The 23,779-nt window shown below is 42.9% G+C and overlaps 3 protein-coding genes and 1 long non-coding RNA gene across 18 annotated transcripts in view; 3 read left to right on the top strand and 1 right to left on the bottom strand.

Annotated features, from left to right (window-relative positions):
- txnrd2.2 (thioredoxin reductase 2, tandem duplicate 2) overlaps window positions 1–5,355 on the top strand; it is a 26,766-nt gene extending 21,411 nt beyond the window's left edge. The window contains exon 17 of the mRNA XM_085181610.1: window positions 1–5,355. This exon is cut by the window's left edge and continues 777 nt beyond it. The gene's annotated coding sequence lies outside the window, so the exon portion shown is untranslated.
- A 1,987-nt stretch (window positions 5,356–7,342) lies between these two features.
- LOC146507329 (uncharacterized) lies at window positions 7,343–8,612 on the top strand. The gene is made up of 2 exons (XR_014877404.1): window positions 7,343–7,681; window positions 7,756–8,612. It is a non-coding gene; the product is annotated as an uncharacterized LOC146507329 (long non-coding RNA).
- Window positions 8,613–10,399: 1,787 nt separating this feature from the next.
- gnb1l (guanine nucleotide binding protein (G protein), beta polypeptide 1-like) overlaps window positions 10,400–23,779 on the top strand; it is a 35,014-nt gene continuing 21,634 nt past the window's right edge. Inside the window, exons 1-4 of one of the 2 annotated variants that reach the window (XM_085181613.1) lie at window positions 10,400–11,826; window positions 19,042–19,213; window positions 19,378–19,503; window positions 19,682–19,844. In XM_085181613.1, coding sequence (XP_085037739.1) covers window positions 19,104–19,213; window positions 19,378–19,503; window positions 19,682–19,844 — 399 coding nt within the window. In that variant the 5' untranslated portion in view covers window positions 10,400–11,826; window positions 19,042–19,103. Of the gene's footprint in view, window positions 11,827–12,743; window positions 12,907–19,041; window positions 19,214–19,377; window positions 19,504–19,681; window positions 19,845–23,779 lie in introns of those variants that run through there. The other variant, XM_085181612.1, reaches the window with a different exon arrangement.
- tbx1 (T-box transcription factor 1) overlaps window positions 20,549–23,779 on the bottom strand; it is a 36,091-nt gene continuing 32,860 nt past the window's right edge. For all 14 annotated transcript variants that reach the window (XM_085181598.1, XM_085181595.1, XM_085181596.1 and 11 more), the window contains one exon: window positions 20,549–23,702. The gene's annotated coding sequence lies outside the window, so the exon portion shown is untranslated. The remainder of the gene's footprint in view (window positions 23,703–23,779) is intronic.

The raw sequence follows: 23,779 nt of genomic DNA, 5'->3' as shown, positions 1-23,779 counted from the left end.
TTTCGTTTTCCCTTCTGTGCGCTCCACCATCTACATGCATGGAAGCAGAGCAGTGGAACTACCAGTGCGTACTGTCAAAAGCTGTATGGATGCCACAGCCCAGGCACGGAGAGCTCTATCTATTAATTAGAGTGCTGTGAGTGAGAGCTTTATTACAGCTGCAATACTCAGCCTCACCCAGAGGCGGCACTGTTGCACTCCAATTCTCCCCCCCTTTTTTTTTCTTTTTTTGAGAGGAGCCAAGAATGAAAGACGGGATAGTCAGTGGATAAAACATAAACCTGAATACATTCAGGCTGCACATTTAATCCCTTTAATCCCTATAAAAGATATGTGCTTTTGGATGAAGCTGTAAGCAGACTGGCTTTATTGGAGCCAAGCTGATAAGGGTTATCTGTTGTGTATTTACATGGATGGCAGGTTAGTTCTCAAGAGTCATCACCTTTGAAGATAAGGTGAGTTGTTTATATCAATAAAGCAGTAATGGACCCCCACAGTTTGCCAAAGTGTTCGAGTTTTCAACCTGCTGCCTGCCGTAGACATCTTGGATTTATTAAGTAGATGAGGAGGGAGGAGGCCTGTCAATAAGGAGGCTTTGCTACAGAAATGGAGGTGCCTAAGAGGAGGGTGCTCAGGGTAGTTTATTTTTATTTGAAGTCTAATCTGCCCAGTCTGATTAATGATTCCGATGAGGGGAGTGACAGCGTGCCAGGAGATGGAGAGATGAAAAAGGGAGAAGGAGAGAGAGCTTCCAGGTTTATTTGGACCCGGGCTGGAGGAGAGAGAGAGAGCTTCTGCCCTGGTTGGGGAGGGATGAGGTGGGTGGTGGTGGGGATTCCTGTGTGCTCTGTTCAGGGCTGAGGTGCTGACTGAAGGACCCTGACCTCCGCTCAGCAGGAACAGCTTGACTCTATCACTTCGAGCACAGAGGGCTCATATGCTGCGGCACTGCATGGCAGGGGCCTTTGGAAAGGGAAGGGGGGGGGGGGGACAGAACCGTCCAAGCAGCCAACCAACACAACGCAACACCGAGCGGTGCCCGGGGTAATTGAGTCCATGTTCCTGTGCTTAACGAGCCACTTCAGAGACCCCAAGGGTGGGCCCAAGGCAGCGTGAGGGAAGTCGTTGAGGCCATCAGTGTAACTGTAATGTCTGTTTGCTTTTTACCCTCCACTTCCCTTCTGCTTTGTCTCATTTGCTCTGTTATTTTACACACAGTACGGCTGTTCACACGCACAAAAATGAAACGGTTTACTAAACCTTTCTGTCCAACTTAAATCATTTCTTTTCATTGCTGATCGGTCACTCAGGGCCAAAGTTTTGACCAGTAAGCCTCAGCTGTGCTCTGCAGGGGGTCAGGGTTCAACTTTCAGGTCAGCCAGCTAATGATGACCCGCACTAAAAGCCAAAACTGGAGAGTGCAGGTCTGATGTCACCTGGCTGCAAACGTTAGTAGCTGTAAATAGAGAAGTGTCATTTTCTGTTAAAGCTTTGTGATACATAATTTATATGTAAAGTAATAACACATTTGGTTGCACTGTCCCTAATAAAATAATGATACCCACTGATTTACTGCTATGTGCCTTAAATGACTCATTGGTCACAGAAAGGGGGAAAGATCCACCTGAAAGCATTTTTAAAAGGATATTGGAGAATTTTGGTGAATGTTTAAGCTTAAAGAAGTCAACATTAGTGACGGTATAAATCTGAATTTCTGTGGGTCTATCGGAAAATAACCTCCGTGGCTCAGTGTTAATATCAAGGGATGGTTCCACTTTGACCCTGAGTTGTCTCTGCTGACAGGCACCTCTGCTATACAGCCCTGTCACTCAACCCTCTGCACCAACAATGGCAGAAATTCCACTGTGTTTGTTTGGTTAAGGACCGAGCTCTCCGAAAACCCCTGAACCTCCCCAGGATCCACAGCAGCCTCATTCACCCTAGGAATGAAGTCGGTGTCAGTCCTAACCCAGACAGTGGGAGTAAAGTTCACCCGCCGTCTCAAGAATAGTCAGCCCCATTTAACAATTGTCTCTCTTCTGCCGCTCCACAATAGAGCAAACAGGCTAAATCCACCTTGAAATGCACTTAGTAGAACATGTCAACATGCCAGGGTGCGCTCAGTCCTACGCTCCGTCTTAATCCAGCCCATTGAGCACTGACAGTTCTCTGTGAGTCAGACATTCACGAAGTCTTTGTCACTTCAGGTCTTGAGCTCTACCATCCAAAGCTGCTGGGAGAGCAGAACCCCTCGTACGCATGTTAAAACACACTTGCTGGGTATGCGGCCTCACAACGAGAGCAAAATCCTCGGGAGGAGGGGAATTGGATACATACCTTGTGTAAACATGAGCAAAAAAAATGACGCTTGGAACAGAAAACAGCTCAAAACCTAAGCGAGGATTATCTTGAAGAAATGAATAGGGGCCAAGTATGACTGCCTCTTGTACTGCCTGTATCTGGCTCAAGAGCTGTCAGCCTTAGTTGTTGCCTGCAGGGCCCGGATGGAGTGCAAGGAGTACGATGAGGGGGGGGGGGCCTCCAAGCTCACCAAACTGGTCTCTTAGACGTTGACACTTTCTCCTTCTTCTGGCGTCCCAAGTTTGAGACAGTTGCTCATTGAAGTCAAGTATGAAATCTGGTGGTTGACCCGTGAAGAATGTTTCGATGAGGCTTCACCGACTTTACGCAACTCCACAAAGTCATTGTCACCAGAGCAAAGACATTTAGACGTACAAGCTTGCAGTCTGACTGCTCTCCGTCAGGAATTTCAAGGTTGTCTAGTTTGCTTCGCAGATTCCACGTCTGGTTTTGTTACAAATGTCGCTTCTGAAAAAGACTTTCCTCCCTTCGTGACTACTTATTCAGCTGCACTCAGAAGAAGTAATGGGAGTCTTGTTGGTAGCCCAGCAGAGGTGAGGGCCTGTGAAATGAGCTTATCTGACCCCTGATAAGAACAGGATACCCTGAGGAATGGTCTAAATTCAATACACATGACTCTGTCTTTATCTGAGAGGATGTGGGTGTTTGAAAAGTGGCTACATGTAGCACCGCGGTTAGGTTTGGCCTACCTACACCAGTCCAATAGATGACAATTGGGCATTGGGCCACCAGCAAGGGTATGCTACAGTGTCATAATTTGCGGTTCTGAATCTCCAATGTCATTAAAAGAGCAATTACATACCACAACCTCAGCCCCTAAATCATCTGGACAGGTCTTTTGCCACACGGGAAGCCGTTTTATTATTTCTGGAAGCGGCACAAAGGTTTATTGAGCTCATGTTTGGTGACGGCGTACAACAAAGAGACAGTTTGTGTGTATTTGTGCCAGACTATGGCAGTTTGGATCGTAACAGTCTGCATGCAAAAACAATCCAACACTCATAATGTTTGGATCTAAACAAGACGTGTCTGGTGTTTTGCATTTGGACTTGCACGAATTAGGATTCTGTTGTTGCACCTTTTCACAACCCCTTAATCATCGTCTGTTTGATCAATTGTGTCCCCCCACCCCACCCACACCCATTAAAGCACTCGACATTTAGATTAATTGCTCGAGTAATTTCATTATTGTGGAGTTACAGCACACCTTTGCAGCCGCCATTGGTGCTGGAATGCAATGGGATTACAGCAGCGCTTAATGCGGAAAGCCTTGCTTTATCAAGCTGAAAAAGTGAACCAGCCTTAAGCTGCTTCAGAAAGGCAAATCAAAGCTAGCGTGATCAGAAGGATTCACTCATTGAGCTTCAGATAGGAGAACATTTCCAGCAATGGAATGACACGGCTCAGGGAGATATCACCGTTTCATTCAGTCACAGCCCACAAATGCTGTCGTTTTCAGACTCCTCGATCTTCTTATCGTCTACAAACATGGCTGTCGAGTCACTTGGCTGGTCGCACCACTGTAGTCCAGACTAAAATATCTCAATGACCATGTGTTTCATTTTCTTTTCTTATTGTTATTATTATCATCAGACTTATTATTATTCCAATGGATGAATCCTACTAACTTTACGTTTAACCTTTGTGGTTTTTGATGAAACGCTTTCAAGTCTTTGTTAGATTGTCATTTTCATTGTACTCCTGTTCACATCATGTTCACAGCTCAGAATGATTAGAACTATAATTTTTAATGGTTGTTATATTTGTGTGATAAACCTCACTAGATCCAAAATAGAAATGTCTGTGTTAGAACAGCCATAGTTATAATAAATGGACTGCTTCTTATACAATGCTTTTCTACTCTATCTGAGCACCTAATGCGCTTTTATACTTGTCTCATTCACACAAGCACTTTTTTTCTATGGTATTTCTACGTAAGTGTTTTTCTATCTAACATTTATACACATTGGAGCAACTTGGAGTTTATATCTGCTCAGTTAACAGGTTAACATTGCTCAGTCTGCGTGTAGTCTAATTGTAATGTTGAACCATCAACATTACAATTAGTAGATGACCTGCTCTACAGCTACCCCACCAAATCAGGAACTGTCTGTGGAGACACTGAACTTTGATGGTTAACATTGCAAGGCTTGCAATGTTAACCATCAAAGTTCAGTTCAAGCTAGCAATGAAGCTAGCATCAGCCTATCTACATTTCTGTTCTGTGTTCACACTCTGTAAATGTGTTAGCATGCTGACATTAGCATTTGCCAGCCTATTGTCCTACTTTATATGGCTATGATCCATCGACTGTATATAAAAGGATTTATTCACCTTGCTGTCACACATTTCTTTGGACTGCATTTTGAAGCCTCAGTGTGTTTTTGCTCCAGCTAAGATGACTTTCTGGAGCTACAAGTCACCATATATAGGCATGGAGTCCCAAGTTATTCAGCTAATGCTAGCACACTTGGTTAGCTTGCCACTGGTGCAGCACTAACTTTATACCTTAACACAAAACTTCAAAAAAACTCTGGCTTATAGAAAGATAATTAATAATTATAATAAAACTATACACAGAGACCAAGACTGTTATTTGGTATCAGCCTGCAAACGTGTTTTGTTTTGGGCTTTATTCTGATAATTTGGGCACTTTGTCACAGGCGCGTTCACATACTAACTTGCTTCTAGAGCCAGCCTGAAGTGGCCGGACCAGGAACTGCAGTTTTTGGTACTTCAGGTTTTCAACAATGGCATTTGCCAAGTAGTAAAAGTAGAGAGCTGTTCGGCTGTATCACCTTTGGACATGTTCTTTTAAATATGTTTAGTCTGTGTGTGTGTGTTAAACTATTTTCTAGTGCATTTAAAGTCAGAATTAATCGATCAATTCAAGAGCTAGTGTGCAAACACTGAACTAATAAAAGTTTTTGAACGTTATAGGCTGGAAATAGTTGCAATAGTTTGGGAGAAAAACCCCCCCTAATCAAAACAAATGCAAAAAAAGAGCCACGAATAGTTTCAGTTTCAGTCTGGTTAAACCTCTCTTAAGACTAAATCTGACACACAAACATCCAGACACTTCTGGCAGGGATACACTGTCTTTATTGGGAGGAATTCTCAGCCAGCTTCTACTTAACAAACAGCTTCATTTCTTGCAAACAGTAGCAGGGCAAAGAAATCATAGTAACACCAAGCTGACAGTTTCCTCCTGAATGCTGCTCTGGGGCTCTGGTGTTATCAGCTTAAGTCACATCACATAAATCAAAGCACTTTCTAGTGGCACAGAGGATTCCTGCTCTGCAGCCGGCACATCTGACTCGTAAGCCTGGGCCCGACTTGGGCATCACTGGTGCAGATTGCAGCTGTTGCTGATGGTCCTGAGAGTAAACATGCATATAGTAAGAATACACACAGACAGTCTGAGCTGCAGAGACGGTTGCTTTTGGGATACACACTGAGCTCACCCTCTGGCTGCTGTCGATGCCTGTGTGATTGATTGTCTTTCCTGTTTAGCTGTGTGTAGTAAGAGCAGCAGTTTGTGAATGAATCACACACGCTCACGCTTTGCCATGCTGTATGTATGGGTGGTGTTTAAGCTCACAATTATGCCTGACTGTGTTTATTTTTTGCCAAACTTGTGAAACAGCAGTATATTTTATATACTGTGCAGGCTGGCGGGAAGCATGTGGATGCATGGCACGAGCTCTGTCGTTTGCAGTCTGTGTTTTGTGGGTCACACACACACTTACTACGTCTTGTACAGCTTCTTTCGGTAAACACTAACTTCCCTTAAAAATAAGGTTGCGTGTTTTACAAAAGAGTGTTGCCGTCACAGGCAAACTTTGGTACGCCCACGCTCGCAGAGGCCAGTGCGCATTTAACGCTCGATAATTATCATTCACGCTGTAACCTTTGGCCTCAATGTCATCCCGAATGACAAATGAAGAAGGAACATAGACGAGAAGTGCTCATTACTGTACGTCTGGGCTTACTCATCTGGGTTACGTCCACCCAAAGGTGCTTCAGACTGTCTGTGTTTTTATGCTTTTTTCTTGCAGTGGAAACAGAGATGGCCTGAGTATTTAGATTACAATAACAAAGCAAAAGTATGACGTAAGGTCTGTTACCAACAGGTTTTTTTTTCTCCTTTTTAATAAAATAAGTCAAATTAATTGTCAGGACATATACTGTACTTAACACGCAAATAGTCACACAATTTTTCTTACATATTACTACTTTTAAAGACTATGTACAGAAAGCCAGTTGTTACCCAGTGATGTTAACCCAAGTTCCCACAACATTTCAGTAGGATTCAAATGTGGCTTTGATCAGGCTGCCTCGGAACCCTCCATTTGTTTTTGAGCTATTTTTGGCCGTTAGCTGTTGTGCTTTGGGTCGTTACACTCTTGTAAGGTGTGGTTTTACACGACATGTCAGCTTCTAACGTTTTCACCGACAAGCCTCAAAAAACCGGGTTATTCTTCTGTGCCAACCATGTCTACTGTTACTGCCGCATACAACTCGACCCGTGATTCCAAGTAAGTAAGTAAAATTTTATTTATATAGCACCTTTCAAGATAGATAGAGTTCCACAATCTGGGGGCCACAGTTCCAAAAGCTTTGTCGCCTTTTGTTTTCAGCTTCGTGTGTTGGACAGCAAGCAAGCCCTGGTCACATGACCTCAGGGACCTGCTGGGAATGTATGGATGTAAAAGTTCACTTATATATGTTGGTGCTTGTCCATGCAGAGCCCTGAAAGTCAAGGTCAAAACCTTAAACTGGATTCTGAATTTAACGGGGAGCCAGTGCAGCTGAATCAGCAGGGGTGTGACATGGGAGGACTTGGAGGACTTGGTCAGAAGCTTTGCAGCAGCGTTCTGAACAACTTGCAGACGCTCCAAAGAGGCTTTACATAAACAAGTAAACAAAGAATTACAATAATCCAGACGAGATGAACAAATGCATGAATGACAATTTCTAATTCGGAGCGCGATACAATGGGACTCAGCTTAGCAATGTTTCTCAAGTGATAAAAACAGGAGCGAACCAGAAATTTTACATGGGTATCCAAAGTCAGAGCTGAGTCAATACTAACACCAAGGATCCTGATAGACGGTTTTGCAAATGTAGCAAGTGGACCCAAGTTTTCCATAACACTAGGTACAACATTTTTAGGAGCACAAACAAGAACTTCGGTCTTCTCCTCATTTAGCTGAAGAAAGTTTCCAGCCATCCAACATCTAATGATGTTTTCCAAATAAAAGCATTGTCTTTGCCTGTTGTAACTTTGAATCTATTTGTCTTTGTTTCCCGTTTAAACTTTCACCTGTAATTCCTTTAATGTAGATCAGATTTTCACTCTTTCTTATGAAGATTTAAGGATTTTGACACCAACAGCTACCGGTGTTACCTTCAATTGTGGCATCTTTGCACATTTCCTTTGCATCAAATTATCTGCTGAACAAAATGGACATCATTTCAAGTCGACTCAGGGTTTATTTAACATAATCTGGAGATACTGAAAGTACCTTTCGTCTGCAGGTTTGGGATCTTGGTCACAACACACACTTCATTAGCAGAAAGAAAAGGGCAGCTTCCGTCTGTCTGGAATTTGAAGGATATTAATGTTTTGGTTTCGTTTCGACTGAGCTGCTCTGTAAGACAAAATGTCAGTGTGTCCTAAAGTGTCAATGTGTCCTTGTCTTGAATATGTCACCTTTATTAATAATTCTGCTTTAAAGAGAATCAACTGCTTGTCTGCTCAAATGTTGGAGTTTCCATGAGATGTAGGGGTCAGAGATAATCATTTTTCTTTCCTGATGCTCCTAGTGGAGACGGCCATGAAAAATGGCTTCATCATTAAAGGGGAGTTTAAAAAATAACCGATAAGAATATTAACTTTAGACACTGATTGCCTCCCCTTCTTCACTGTTGCAAGGGAGGTTGGTTTAGCAGTGCTGATATGGCATTAGAGTTGCATTTAGGTCTAATCCTCAAAGTGACAGGCAAGGCAGTCACTCCTCGCCCTCTCTGAGATCTCTCCACTCACACCTGCAAAGATGCCCGAGAAAAAACAAAACGCACACACACACAAGCCGGGGAAGCTTGGCCTCAGCATCGAGTTTTATGATACACTTGCCTTGAGCACGTACTCCCATTCGCCGTATCTTCTGTTCTGATAACTCCATGCATGCTTGTCCACCAACACTGCTCTCATTTCAGCGTGAGAGTGGGAGAAAAACTGCTCTGTCAAAATGTTCTCGGTGTAACTCTTTAGAAGATACTTTTAACTCCTTGCTTTTTGCTATCAGTGCACAAGAATGGCTCATGCCAAAGTTTCAGCAGCTTTCAGAGAAACAGCGACATTAGAAAAGAGAGAGAGACTGGGAGAATAATCCGACGGCAAAGATGGTGGAAACAACAGCGTTTTAATACCAAAATCCTACTGGCTATTTTTAGCACACATTAAAAAACGTTAAAGTTTACCTTCATTTTTCCACAGTTCGCTTTTGCTGTTGTAGTTAAAGGCAGCCTACAGATGCTTCTGATGGAGTCTTTCATTGGTGCCCACATTTATGAGGCAAATCATTAGATAGACCGTGTCTTGAAATAGATGTTTGGCATTTTGGGAAAAGTAATTATTCATGTTCTTGCTCAGTTATTTAAAATATCAATACGACTCTCGATTCAGAGCTGGAGCAATAACGTTTGTTTTGGCACTGGAGGAAAAAGCTGTCCTGCTTCCACCCAGAGATAAAATCTGCCTTTCCTCACTTCCCAGTCTCAGGAATTAAATGGGAGCTATCATGCTCACTTCTAACTCGATATACAGTGCTCAGCATAAATGAGTACACCCCTCTACATTTGTCAGAAAACCTTTAGTTTCCTTTCAGAATCAACATTTTCTATCAGATACTATAATACAAAATACTCCCACAAATGTGGGCCATTGATTGCAAACAAAGTTAGTTAATTTGCACAAACAAAAAATGATTTTCCTAACAAACTCATTCAAGCCCATGTTGCAAAAATGAGTACATCCCAGTTATAGTCTTGGGAGTAAAGCCACACTTAAGACTGCAAAATTCAAATTAACAGGCATTCAACCACAGGTGAGTCTAATGATTCATTTAAGAGGTGTCCAGCAGACGGGATGATAAAAGGGCATTACTTAACAAAGAAAAGTCCTTCCCATTTCATGCTGCCAGCAATGGATCCACGTGGAAGAGAAATGTCACAAAATCTGAGAAAGGAAATCATTTCTTTACACAAAAAGGTGAGGGCTACAAGAAGATCAGCAAAGCTTTACATATCAGTCAAAATACTGTGGCAAAAGTGATCCAAAAATTTAAGAAAGATGGAAGTGCAACCATCTCACAGAGACGTCCAGACCGTCCACAGAAGTTAACATCTCAACAGGAGCGTCTCCTGATGAGAAGGGTTAAGGAAAATCACCATGGAAGTTCACTGCAGTTAGCTAAAGCAGTAGAAAGCCAAACTGGAGTGACTGTTTCCCGTGACACCATCCGGCGCACACTGCAGAGGAATGGCATGCATGGGTATCGTCCATGAAGGAAGCCTCTCCTAAAGCCCATGCACAAAAAAGCACGCCTAGAATTTGCTAGGGCCCATGCTGAAAAAGATGAAGACTACTGGGACTCTATGCTCTGGAGTGATGAGACAAAGATCACTGTTTTTGGAACTAATGGTTTCAAAACTGTATGGCGTCATAAAGGTGAGGATTTCAAGGGGAAATACATGGTGGTGGTAGTGTCCTTATGTGGGGCTGCATGAATGCTGCTGGTGTTGGGGAGCTGCATTTCATTGATGGTATCATGAACTCAACAATATACTGCTCTATTCTGAAGAAGAAGATGATGACATCACTCCGTGCACTTGGTCGTCGTGCACTTTTCCAACACGACAATGATCCAAAACACACATCTTAAGCTACTGTTGCATTTCTGAGGAAGAACAGGGTGAAGGTAATTGAATGGCCATGATCTGACTCAATCGAACACCTGTGGGAAATTCTCCATCCAGCATCCAGGCTCTAAAAGAGGTTATTCTTGAAGAATGGAAAAAGATAGATGTTGCAATATGTCGCAACTTGTTCATTCCAAGCCTAGAAGACTTGGTGCTGTCCTTCAAAATCACGGTGGTCATACAAAATACTAGATGTAGTAGTTTTGTTGTGGGGTGCATTCATTTTTGCTTCCACCAATTTTAGTAAAACTGAAGATTTTATAATCTAAGTTATATTATTAAGCTTAATTTCATGTTATGGAGTTGAACAAGTGTTCAATAAAAATCAGCCTTGTGTTATTTTGTTCATTGAGCTACTGATTAAATTCGTACTTTTTGAAGGGGGTGTACTCATTTATGCTGAGCACTGTATTTATTCTTGGGCTCCACTAGAGGAACTCAACATGCTTGACAGTTCAAAATAGTCCATATTAACCTTATACTGGGCCTTGTCGCAGCTCCTCAGTTCATCCACCTGTCAAACTATTTTATGTCACTTTTCCTTCCCTTTAAGGCTGTGTTTTTCTGATTGGATGCCCCTCACAAACATAAGGTTTAAATAGCAGGTGGGTGGTGCATAATGCTTGTTGATAACATATAGCCAAGAGCAGAAAAAAGTGGTTTTAAAGAAAACATATTTAGCAGTTTACCTGTGAACATTAAGCACACAGGTATAACATACACGAAATGTTATTATTTGGAACTTTTGCCATATATAATGAGACAGACTAAGGAAAAATGCTACATCTCCTTTGATACATTATAACTTAAAAAAAAGACTTCAATCAATGTAACAAGCTATAACAATATATCGAGTCCTTTCATTTTTCCCAGCTAAGCTGACCTAACAGAGTGCACTACATTCAGTAAACACAATCAAGTTTCTCCTCTGACTGCCTGCACAAACTGAATCAAACACACTTCCTTAAGAGCTGAACTATTTTTAAGCAGATTTTTATATTTTGCACGCTTTTTGCTTTCTATCAAGTATGTAACAGTTTCACATTAATTATCACCCACTGGAAAAATACTGTGTAGTGTGAGGTAATGTGTCTTGGGATGAGTTGTCTTTGTTTTCTCTCCTCAGGCTCATCACTCTCCTTATGGAGTCCATGTCCGCACCTAAACCATGTAACCATTACTTTATGGTCTCAGGGTACAGACAGAATCATAGTACTCCCATCTATTTCAGTCTGTCTGTGGTCTGCCTGCTGCCCAGCCTTTCTAATTTGGTGATGAGCTGTAAAGTGACCTGCTGCCCCAGCTGGAACAGGAGTGGGATTCCAGGGATTTCCTTACTGGGCCTCTTGGTTTGGACGGATGACACTGCACACCCTGTCACCCTCTCCATGTGGACTCCAGGCCACTTGCTGCAGAGGGCACCCTGGCATTGACCCCCTGCACCCACCCGGCTCATGGGTAAGATGAGATGCCAGGAATAATTGATGATAATGTGGGCCATGATATCTGTCCAGGCAGGGCAGGGGACACCTCTTGCTCCCACCTCCTGCTGAGGGGTTACTGCCACCTCCATTTGCACTAATTGGTGCAAACATTCACTGCTTCACAACTGACATTGACTCTTCATGTATGCCATGAAGTGCCTGTGTAAATGACCCTTTGCATTAGTTAATTAGGTGCACTGGCACTCCTAAGTAATTATAACAATGTTACACGTTTTTACTCGATCAAACACTAGTGTGTCTGCAAATAAATTCTAGTGTACAGAGATATTTTTCTCCCCCTTTCCCTCTGTTTTTCAAGTTAAATGAATGTTATTCTCTCTCTTCTCTTTCTTAGACTATGCACTCTCTTCCACTGAGCCACCTGTACTCTGTATTGTTTCATTTTTGGAGTGTAGGGGGATTGACTGTCCCTAATCCATGGCCACAGAAGAGGTTTAAAACACTCCTGTTTCATCTAATCTTCCAGCTTAGACCTAGCCAACCTTGAAACCCCGCTTTCTCCGTGATAGGAATGGACAAATAAAGGTCTCTCCCAGCACTCCCATGAAAGGGCTCTGTGTGCTCTGTGGATTAGGGCCCTGTGTTTTCTCTGTCTCTCTTTCTCAATTAGACTGAAAAAGGGTGAAAAAATATATATAAAGACTCCCCTGTTCATGTAGTATTGCAAGGCTGTAAAAGTTCCATATTTCGGTTTTTTAGATAGGGAATGTTTAGTGGCTCTAAAAAACTAAGTAATCTTTTTACATAAAGAAACATTAACGTCTTAATGTACAGAGATTTGTTGAGAACGGCATGTTCAGTATGAAATATACCTATTAAGGGTCGTACATAGGTACAGGGTGCTACATTAATCTTCTGATTTAATTTTCAAAAACAAAGTGGAAGCGAGAGAGCGAAAATGTGAATGACTGTTCTGTTCAGGCACTTTCACGGACAGCTCATATTCTGTAAATAGAGGTCCTTCAGATGCGGCGCATGCTTTGTATCGCCTCTCCCACAGCTGCAGTGAAAACACCGGTGTCTCGCTCAAATGGTATTTTAACAATATTCATTAAAGCGTCTACTTCTTTTCATAAACTGTGTACTCACTATACCCAGCAATAACTCCTGACATCTAAAAATAAGGTCTATATGTTTATTATGGCTATTTTCGAGCCACGTTGCTAACGTTAGCCTGTTTCTTACTAACATCGCGCGAGAGAAACCAAAGCACCTCCAAACATTTTTTAAAGTCAGTATTTTAGGTTTTAACAAAGGCTTGTGTAACATATCTCCTTCAGTATGATAACGAATAACGAAAATCCCGGATGTGAAGTCCAGCATCTGCGTGGAGGGCAGCTTCTTATCTGAGCTGTATTAACATGAGAGCTTTATTTCTGTTGTGGATCCACTCTTGTGGATAAAATACACGGTGTACCACTCCTGTAGGTCAGACAGGTACTTAAAAGTACAATTTTTTTGAGCGAAGTTTGTAATGATAGCTACAGCTTATGTTCCTCGTGACATGTGTTGGAAATAGTTGTGAGGGAGGTTTATATAAATATTTATACATTTTTTTTATTTATTGAAGAATGGAGTGTGAGAAATAAGTCAAGGAGAAATTACATTTTTAAAATCAGTTCTTTTTAATGAGCATATGTGTCTATTACATATCATCTATGAAATTCTTTTTGGGTATTTACAGGTTATAAAGTTAGTTATTGCATTAGAAAAGCAATGAATACGGAGCCTATACAGCCTTTGAGGAATGCACAGGTGCTGGACAGGTGTTGTAAATGGTTTTTGTTACTCGGTCACATTTAAGAGTCCGTTCTGGTTGAACTCCAGAAGCCGTTCACCACCTACAACTAGTTATCCCGTTGTCAAACTTTTCACCATTGATTTGTGCATTCAGTCACTCATCGCTGCCCCTGAAGATGACTGACAGCTGAAGGAGTGGGGGATGTGCAGTCTGACAAAGTGTAGCAACTTGCTGTTTCCTGTGTTCCCCAACCCTCAATGCATGATGTCTTTTTTGAATTAGAGCACAATAAGAATGCACTTGTTTTCCTATATTTGCTGCGTTGACAGCATAATCCCCATATATCCGAAGGTGATCACACCCAAAATGTGCGTTGATGTATGATGACCCTCGAGCTGTCGACCCTCTTGTGTGCCTTTTTCCTCTACTGCCCAGGCAAATGACCTGATGGAGGAAATGGGTGATAATGCAAACAGATAAGGCTCTTGGTACCTGTTGACCACAGTCAGAACCTCCTAAATCAGGACCCTCTGACATGGTGCTCCATCAGTGCCTGCATCAGTGACTCCCACAAGGCATTGAGCCCTTATCTGCAGTGGCCCCTGCTTAGCATTCACGCCATTCACGCGAACAATGCTGCCTCTTCCCGCTCATTGGATCTGTGACTGACAGTGGGTGTTGGTGCACTTGTGTCTGACTTCAGCCTCTATCTGACGCTGGGCTGTTTATCCAGTCCAGATTACCCCCACCAAGACACAATAAAGGGTGTGTGTCTTCCTTGCCACTTCCCATTCTGTTTTTCTAGCTGCATGTTTATAATGGAGCTCGCTCTCTATTTGGCACATTGGTTTCCTCCTCAGGAGGACCTGTATTAGTTGGAAAGGGGGAGGGCTGAGGCAAGAAGGGCTGACTAATGGTTGTAGAATCAGCTCACCACCCACTGATCAACAAGCGAGGTGGAAATGCCATCATGACCAGAAAAAGCAGGGAAGCAGCAGATAAGAGCATTGCCTTTGATAAACAGCTAATAGTGAAGTATGACTAATAGCTGAGGTATGATGTAGTGGCCTTAGAAGAATCTGGAAGCTTTTTCTTGACCTTTGTTGGCTAAGAAAAGGAATTTTACTGGTTTGTTAGGTAATAAAGTAGTTTTTTCATTGAGGGCACATCTAGACTGGAGCTTTTGAGCTATGTGTAATCTGCTTTGGGTTTTCATCATGCAGCTCAGATCTCATATTTGATGAGGCTCATATCACAGAACGGGATCTTGGGATTCCATGGCTCCATAATGGCTCTTGTGAAGCTGGGGCATTATAAAAGGTCCCATAATCAACCCCTGTGATCAGTATATCCTTCCCTGCCTGCTCTTTATATTTATGAATGGCACAGTCCCACAAGTCAGGAGCTCGGGAGGGTAGCGTCCGATCACGTGATACAGCACCAAGCGAGGAATGTGCAGGACTCTCCCCTCCAACTCTGCTGGAAAAACAAAAAATAGAAAAACTTTGATGCCCCATATCATAACGACTGTCCTGTGTGTCCCCTCCCTCTTCGTATGTGCAGCGATGCTGAGGAGGGTAACGGGCGGTGGTGCAGTCAAAGGGGGGCACAGATAGTCGCTGTGTTTGATCTGAAGGTCGCCAGCCCCTTGCTGGTGTTGAGAGATTCTTGGCGGACGAGGCTGGCTCTCATTTAATAACATGAAGGGGAAGCGGACCTTTCTCTCATAATTAGGCCTAATTACCCTGTAGGTGTGGACAGACGGCCCAAGAAGAGACAAACTGCCTTTATCCGTGGACTTTGAGTCAGATTACCCAGAGCTGTCTTATCTGTTACAGGGCCAGCAGGAGCCTCGGTCCTCTCTTGCCTCTTCCCGCTGGCTCCTAAAACCAGCTCAGGTGTATTAATCAGTCTCCCTGATTTAGTATTCTTGTGTACGACACACAGGTTTAATTAGATGTAGCTATTCTTTTTTTCATTGTGAACATGCTTAATAAAAAAATGGCCTTCCTGTCTTTTATAGTTCACCTTATGAAGGTTTCTTATGTTTATTAAAAAAAGCAACCCAGTAAATTTTGAGTTCTTTGACCTGGTCCTGCTGCTGGCTTGATTACTGGCTTGAAAAATGCCAGGGCAGATTCCCCCCCCCCCCGCCCTTTGCTTTGCTTCCTTCTTGAAAATACATTTTGGTGACTTCGAGTCACCATGTTGTTTGTTTACAGTCTTTCTCTCCCTTCCTGAGCTGCCTGCATGTTTGTGTTTGGGTTTGTAGCTGACTCGCTTGCAGCCGCAACAGCAGGCCCATTGTTGGGGCCAGTTCAGCGACTGGAAATGCTGACGCCTGGAAAACCTCACTGAGGAAGTAGCGGCTGGGGGAAAATGGCCATTATACTCATCCTTTGGATGTGCGTTTTATTTTCGCAGTTCTCGAGCCCCTGCGAAGCACGTGTCCGTCGCTGTCTCCGGCTGTTGTCTTTTAGGTGACGGCGAGCTGCAGCCGCCAGTGGAAAGTTCTGCGAGTCGGAACAGCAAGCCAATGAAAACAGCCAGTTTCAGGTCTCAGTGTGACTCGCAGCTCAACACCGGAGGACAATCAGGGGGGCATAACCCACCTGTTACCAGGGTTAGCTCCCCCCGTCACACTCACACAGGCGCAGGACTAAGGAATGTAGTCTTACCCACCCATTCACAGGAGGAGCAGCTTCACTGATAGACCCATAGAAACACTGCTGCCATCTTCTTCATACCATACAAAACAAGTTTGTACAGTTGTTGCTTTAAGGCGTTTCTGTTGGTTCAGTTCCGAGAAAAGTGTGACATTAATGGTCAGCATCTCAAACATTTCCAAATTTCAGTCTCAGTCTTGTCGTTGGAGATTCCACAAATGTCTTGCACTTATTGGTCGCTGTGCTTTCAGTTGTGTACAGCTCCAGATCCAGTTTCAGTCTGGATACTGTGCCAGTCCGCCAGGCTTTGAGACCTCTCCTGTTCTTTTCTCAAGGCCTTTGTGTGATGTTGTAGTATGACCACGCAGTCTGTCGGCCTTTGTTAGGTACCTTTCAGGCAGTTGAGTTTTGTCATAACAATGCATCAGTAACATTTGTTCCACACTGCTGTCAGACACACAGAGGGTTTGCAAGTTATTGTGAAAAGTTAGGACACCTGCAGGAATTATGCTCAGAAAGTTTTGAGCACTTAATTCACATAAAGTTCTTTTTAATGAATGAAAATGTCCTACTTTTTCTGAAATGTATTAATTTATTAGACCAACTTAATTACAGGGTAAAAAAGCTGATGCTTTTTTTTTTTTAAATTTCTGCTTTATATATTCATTAATAGTACAGCTGGTGAAATAACCGTCATTGTTAGAACATGGGACTACACTGTTATGTGCTTAATTAGGGAGGTTGATCGGGGGTCTCTGTCGCTCCGCTTCACAGATTCACATGGACAATTTAACCACTAACCTCCTGAAATGAGCTGCTCCTGAATGCCTCGGGCTCCAGTTTCAGTGTCTGCTGATTGCAGAGAGCAAGGGTTATGATAAGTAAAAGTAGGGGAGGGGAGTGAGTCGGGGCAGGAGAATAAGGCTTCCAGTTTTAGGTACCTGTGGGGATGCTTTGGAAAATAATGCCATTAATCAGTTGGTGTAGCAGCCAAGCTTTATAGAGAACTTATGTTAGTTTTTTGTAGATTTTGGTAGACTCCATTCTTTCATTGTGTATCCTCAGGTTTACTCTATGAAACTGAAATCAGGGCTCTTACTATTATATATCTTGGTTCATATTTGGAGTATCTGGTGGCAGAGCAGGTCAGCCACTAATCAGAAGGTCGGTGGTTCGATCCCAGGCTGCTTCCTGGCTGCATGCCAAGTATCCTTGGGCAAGATACTAACCCCATGTTTGCCTACTGGTGGTGGTCAGAGGGCCCAGTGGCGCCAGTGTCCAGCAGCCTCGCCTCTGTCAGTGCGCCCCAGGGCAGCTGTGGCTACAATGTAGCTTGCCATTACCAGTGTGTGAATGGGTGAATGACTGAATGTAGTGTAAAGCGCTTTGGGGTCCTTAAGGACTAGAAAAGCGCTATACAAATGCAGACCATTTACCATTCTTGCAGAACATTGTGTTCTTCCCTATACTAACTGCTATAAATATACTGGACACAAGTGGGACATATCAGCTGACAGGTGGATAGATAATGTCAGTGGCTGATTTTTTCCTGTTATGTCATATCGCTTTTACACTGGCTGAAAAAGCTAATTCTGTGTCACCTCATCCAAAGCTTCTCATTTGATCATCTCAGATTTGCCAAGGGGAAAGATACACTTCTCTGAACCCAGTTCAAAGGTGATGATGAAAAGCAGTTAATTTGTTAATGATGATCTTTTTGTTTTACTTAAAAAATGGAGGAACGAATCACAACAAATACTGAATAAATTAAGGCAGAGAAATGTGGGAATAGCTAAGCAAGTTTGGGCCTGGTTAGTACTTGGATGGGAATGCCGGTAAGCTTACAGGGGTGGCTGTAGTGCTGATGGCTCTCCGATGCATCCATTGGAGATAGAAAGCGCTTAGGTAGAAAAAGCATAGAAAAAAGCGCTTATATGAATGTGTGTGAATGGGTAGAAAAAGCACTTTTATAAGAACTACCAATTATCATTTACATATACGTGGGCCACATGCCTGTGCAAAACATAAATACTAATAATAGCCCAGTTGGCGCATCTGTATGTTTTGTGTTGGCAAGTGTCTTTTCATGTAGTTTGACACCATGATTTTAAACATAGATAGCATTTTATTAGCTGTGATATCAGCCATTCACATGTGATTGTTCAGTGTTGAAGCATCATTTCCTTGCAGCATGCCTGTGGTCAGGTTGGTTTCCTCAGCTACCCAGCCTACAAACAACTTAAAAGCCCGAGCTGTTACGTCTGGCTCTGGGACAGCGGCTGTAGATCAAGAGGAATGAGAAGCTCAGCTCTCTGTGTTTACTGTAATTCAGCTGTCAGAAGTGGTGATATATGACATATTGAGTAAGAGAGGTGTTTTCACGCAGACTAGAAGGAGGAAGACCGAAAGAGAGCCACAGGGTTTGTAGCTACTAACAATGGAGAAAATACAGACAGTGTATAAAACGTCTGTCTGCTGTGTGGAAGAGAAAGGGTGAAGCACCTCAAGGAGGCTCAGTGTTTGTGCATAGAAGGTTTTTTGCTTATTTGACATATTAGGTGTGCACTTCATTTCTATTTTGTTCGTCTAAAATGTGTCCAATTATCCTGTTTTGAAGAAAATACGTTTATCAGACGTTGTGCAGTCTCTGAGAGGTGTTTGTGGAGAAATCCAGTGTGGGCTGTAAGCATTTTATTGCCATCAGCCTCAGAATACACTACTGTCACGTGTTACATTCAGATTTCATGTTTTTCTTTTACAGTGACCGCAGCGGCGCTAGTTTTCAGCCTTCTTTCTGCCACGTTTTGATTGCTTGACCAAAGGATGTCTCGTCCTTCTCCATCCCCCATTTACACCCTGAGGGGGGCGGGCGGACCCCTTAACACGCTTCACTTTAGCTGCCAAGGAGAGGGCACTCCCCTCCTGTTTTCTGGGTGAGCCACGATTTGCTCCTTCATCTTTTTGAATGTTAGTTTCTTTGAACAAGAGTAAATCTGACCATTTTTGTAGCTACTGTAAAGCAGAACCAGTTTAGTGTAAGGTTCTATGTATGTGATGATTAAAGATCCTTCACAAAGCAGCATCCTTGTTTTTGCAGGTCAGGAAAGGGAGCCATACATATCTGGAACCTGAACAGCAGGAGGGCAGAGAAGATCATAGAAGCCCACTCTGGTAACTCTGTCATCTGGGTCAGCACGCTGCAGTCAGCAGATGCACTCATCAGGTAAACAGCTGTCTGGTTCTTACCTTTATTTTCTTAGCAAGGATTTGTGAATAAGAAATATTGTTAGTATGTCAGTTGTGGTTTAATTCTATGCAAACTGTTTGATTTTAAAAAGTATATTATAGTTAATAACTGCAGATTTTCAGCTCTGGTTTCGCTCTTCCTGTTGGTGGCGCAGTCAGGGCCGGGACATGCAGGTCTGCTGGTGGGACGTGAGTGAAGGTCGCAGTGAGCTGGTGGAGTCTGTGCGGACTGGCAGTGTTGGATTCTGTCAGTGCTCCCTTCTAGAGACGAGCCCTGCAAATTACCTTCTGGCCTACGCTGGGGAGCAGACGGAGGAGGTTAGACATCAGCAGTGTCAACTAGGGCTGCACGATTTTGCATAAAATGAGAATCACGATTTTTTGGCTTAGAATTGAGATCACGATTCTCTCACGATTTTCTTTTCCAGTATAAATATTTATTGCACTTATTAACTGCACATCAACTTCGTAACAGGTGAGACTGAACATAAAAACAATAAATAAACATAAAAACAACAAATGTCTCACGTTTTGTTGTTGCCGCAAAATGTTGCACTGCTTGAAATTGCGTCTCCACCGTTGCTCGACGCTGCGTGTATAGAGCAGGTAGAGCAACAATAGAAAAATAGTTGCGGGACGGCACTGTGTAGCGTTTGTCTAGGGTGTTGATCATTTTCCTAAATCCCTCGTTTTGCACAGTGTTGATGGAGCCATATCTTTGGTCAGGTGATAAGTAATAGCCTCCGTAATTTCTTTGTGCCTGCGGGAGTTCGACGGGTATAGGGAAGCGCTGTATAAGGTTCCCGTTATTGATGTTTGGGTGGTTGACCGGGACGGATTTTCTCCTGTCACTTTCTCGTCATCCCTGACGTGCTCTCCGTTGTTTTTTCCCTGCTAATTTTAGCAGCCAGCTTCTGTATCACGTGGTATAAGGCTCCGCCCTTGTCATTTGTTGAGCAGGAAGAGTGAGCGCTTGTTTTCATGCAGATTATGTCCCGGATCAAAATGCGGTACAATCGTCGTCTTTTTTTTTTTTTTAAATCGTTGTCATTTGGAAATGAGATCGCACATAAGTATGAATCGAGATCGCGATTTTCTAACGATTAATCGTGCAGCCCTAGTGTCAACATTCAATTGTCTTTACAATCTATGTTCATCCCCCGCCTCTTTATCAGCGCATGCTGGGATTTGCTAAATCTCTGAACCTAAAGGGAATCTGTTTCCAGTTCAATATTTTTATTCCTGGTCTCCACAAGAGTTACTTTTCATGATCCATAGATCCAGATGATACTTGTCCTATACTAAGCCTTGGAATTCCTTCAGTCCATTCTTAGTCTAAAATGAGACATTTTAGCTCCTTTGGCTGTTTTTAAGCTTCTTTTTACTTCTTACTGTCCGAGCCTTGTGAATAAAAAGTTTGAACAACAGGTGTGAACTTGAGAGAACTATATTACGAACATCCGCTTTCACTGATGTCTTACCATATAATATGATACAGAACCAAGAGTAGACAAAACTGTCTGAAGCCTGAGCTGTTGGCTCACAGGGATTAGCTGCACTTATGCTGAACTCATTATTTGAAACTTCAGCTATGTTTAATATGAGCATCTGCTATTGTAACTGTATAGACATGAGGGAAAACAAGGGAAAGCTTAAAGGTTCCTATTATAGATATAAGGTAATTAAGTTATCTTGAGTATTATACTAACTATTACTTGTTACTTTTCTTAAAAGTAATGGAGTATGTTGATTAATTACTTGCCAGAGAAAGTAATGCATTAAATTATTCGTTTGCATTATTTTCTTGTTACTCCGTAAAATGACCTGAAGTGCACCGTCACATAACGACCAGTCCCACACTAACACAACTCCCTGTCCTAACAAGGAAACACATTCAGTCTTTCTTTTAGTTTTGTATGAACACAAAGCAAAGATGAAAGCCAGCCCAAAGAGACCTCAAAGCGATCACAACAGTGATTCTACTTCAGAAACATGAACAGGTAGATCGCCTGCTGAAGTTCAGGCTCCGGCTGCCAGGCTGGGGTCAGCAAATGCTCAGCTTTAATTTCTGGCTCTTTCTGCCTTTGACTCAATTTGCATTACCATTACACTCCTGTCCATTTGGGCTCTAAAAATAAAAATAACGTCCGTATCGCCACTCTTCAAAAGCTGACGAACACAAGTCAGCTGATTGTGGCTCAGGAAGAAAAAAGCATGTTTGGTTGTTACATAGAACTGAAGACCGATTGCAATGAAAATAACAACATAATTGTATCTGTAATGTAATTACTGAAGTCAGTTGTTTAATGCTTACTGAAAAATGTAATGTGCTACTTCTGACACTGGAGGTTCGACTGCATCCGTCCGCATTCAATTAAATTCCCATTTGTTGAGTAACTTGATGCTCCGTTTCATTTTGAACTGACACGGAAGGATTTCGTTAGCATATAAATAGCTCGGCTTTTTGGGTGAGCAGCTTAATTGGTTTAAACCGTCTGAGTTGAGTGTAAAAACACATCCTGTATGAACCTGACCAGACTTGCTGTTGCTGTTCAACTCAATGGAATTCACACATATTTGTGGGTTTGATACCGTAAGCGTGCTCTCGGAAAATTGTGTTCCTCAAAGTTGTTTTTACAAGTTCGACATGTCATCTTTTCACCGATGTTTTGCATTTGATGTGATCCATAAGCGTATTGAATCCATTCAGGTAGTGTCAACATGACACATGAGCATGCCCTCTGCAGCCAGAAACTGTCAAACCGTGATCTGAATGGCATCATTAGCAAACCTTGATTTTATGCATCAGCGTGCACGTTTGAAGGACAGGATCTTAGTCCTGACCACCAGCTAAATGTTGTGGTTAGTAACATTCTTTTCACTGAATGCTTTTGTCTAAAACACATGGCTTTGAGAGTTCCTAAGAAAGCAAAGCGCAGTTTTAATTGTGCTTTACAGTAAGTAATGAGCGTGTTCCTGCTTAAAAGTCAAAGTAGCTGTTTACATTTTTGTCTTTGAATGGTGCCTTAAAGAGAAAAGAATCCCAGCCCAGTCCTGATGGTGGAATGAAATCACAGTTTTGTCTGTCTTGAGGTTAATTTTCTACACCCACACGCCTGTTTGGTTTTGTGTGGAGCCAGTGTCTGAGTGGTGAGGCAGGATGGGGCAGCCAGCTATTCAGCCATCTTTTATTGCCTCCAGATTCATGTTACGTGCTCTTCTGTGGCAGAGCTACACTTGAAAGGGAAGGAGCGGTCACCTGATCCAGTCAAACGTGCCTCTGCTAACCTCGGTCCAGTGGGCCAGGCATCAGGGCGCCTGTGACTCCCAGCACCTCAATAATGCCATTGTCCCAACAGACACAGACAGAGACACACCTACAGACCCATAAACGGCAGACCAAAACAGGCCACGCTCTCTCTCTCCACCCCATTCCACAGACATAACTGACCAAGACAGATCCCTATCATGCATCTGCAAGTAAAAACACACCCATTAATGAATTACCTTAAGGAACAATACTGAGGCACTTGCCACAGAGCGTTCACAATGGCATGATTCAGCGCCTCGGGCAAAATACGGGGCGATATTTAGATATGTAACCGAGACAGGCAGCAGTTTCCATCTGAAGCTATTTCACGTGGTTTTATTGTTTACTGCTCACAGTGAGATTCCTGCCAGCAGCTTTGCTGCCACGGGAGCAACATTAATTAATAGCGTGGGTGTTTTATTTATGGGCAGTGTGATGCCACACAAGAACAGTGATCACCTGAGGCACAGAGAAGTCCTTAAAGGCCCTCTTTGTCAGGCACGCAGAGGTAAACATGCAGGACAGATGTGGCTTAGCGCTAAAATACAGATCGCTTCCTTTAAGGGCTGTTTAATCTGAGGCCTAATGAGAATGAATATGAGCAGCGTATATCATCCGCGTGGAGAAAGTCGAGGGAATGAGCTTTGGTCAGGATGTGTGGGTACACACACTCACACGTGCACGCACACACATCATCATTAGCCTGTGTATTTTTTATCAGAATCAGTGCCAATGTGTGCAGGAAAACACCACTCAGGTCGCAGGGTGAGCCTTTAGCAGGATTTATTATAGACAGTGAGGCGGCTGCTCTGCGATGATGGATGACACTGTACTGCTGGTTGGAGGGACTTGGATCCGTGGAGGTCCTGAAAAAGCAAGTATGGATTTGGGTTGCAGGTTTGTTACTTGAATGCAGAAAACAGACTAATTCCAACTTGGCAAT

The sequence above is a fragment of the Neolamprologus multifasciatus genome, chromosome 12, assembly GCF_963576455.1.
Source record: "Neolamprologus multifasciatus chromosome 12, fNeoMul1.2, whole genome shotgun sequence".
Taxonomy (NCBI): Eukaryota; Metazoa; Chordata; class Actinopteri; order Cichliformes; family Cichlidae; genus Neolamprologus; species Neolamprologus multifasciatus.
Note: the sequence above shows the minus strand (reverse complement) of the source record. Positions and strands in the feature narration are given on the sequence as shown.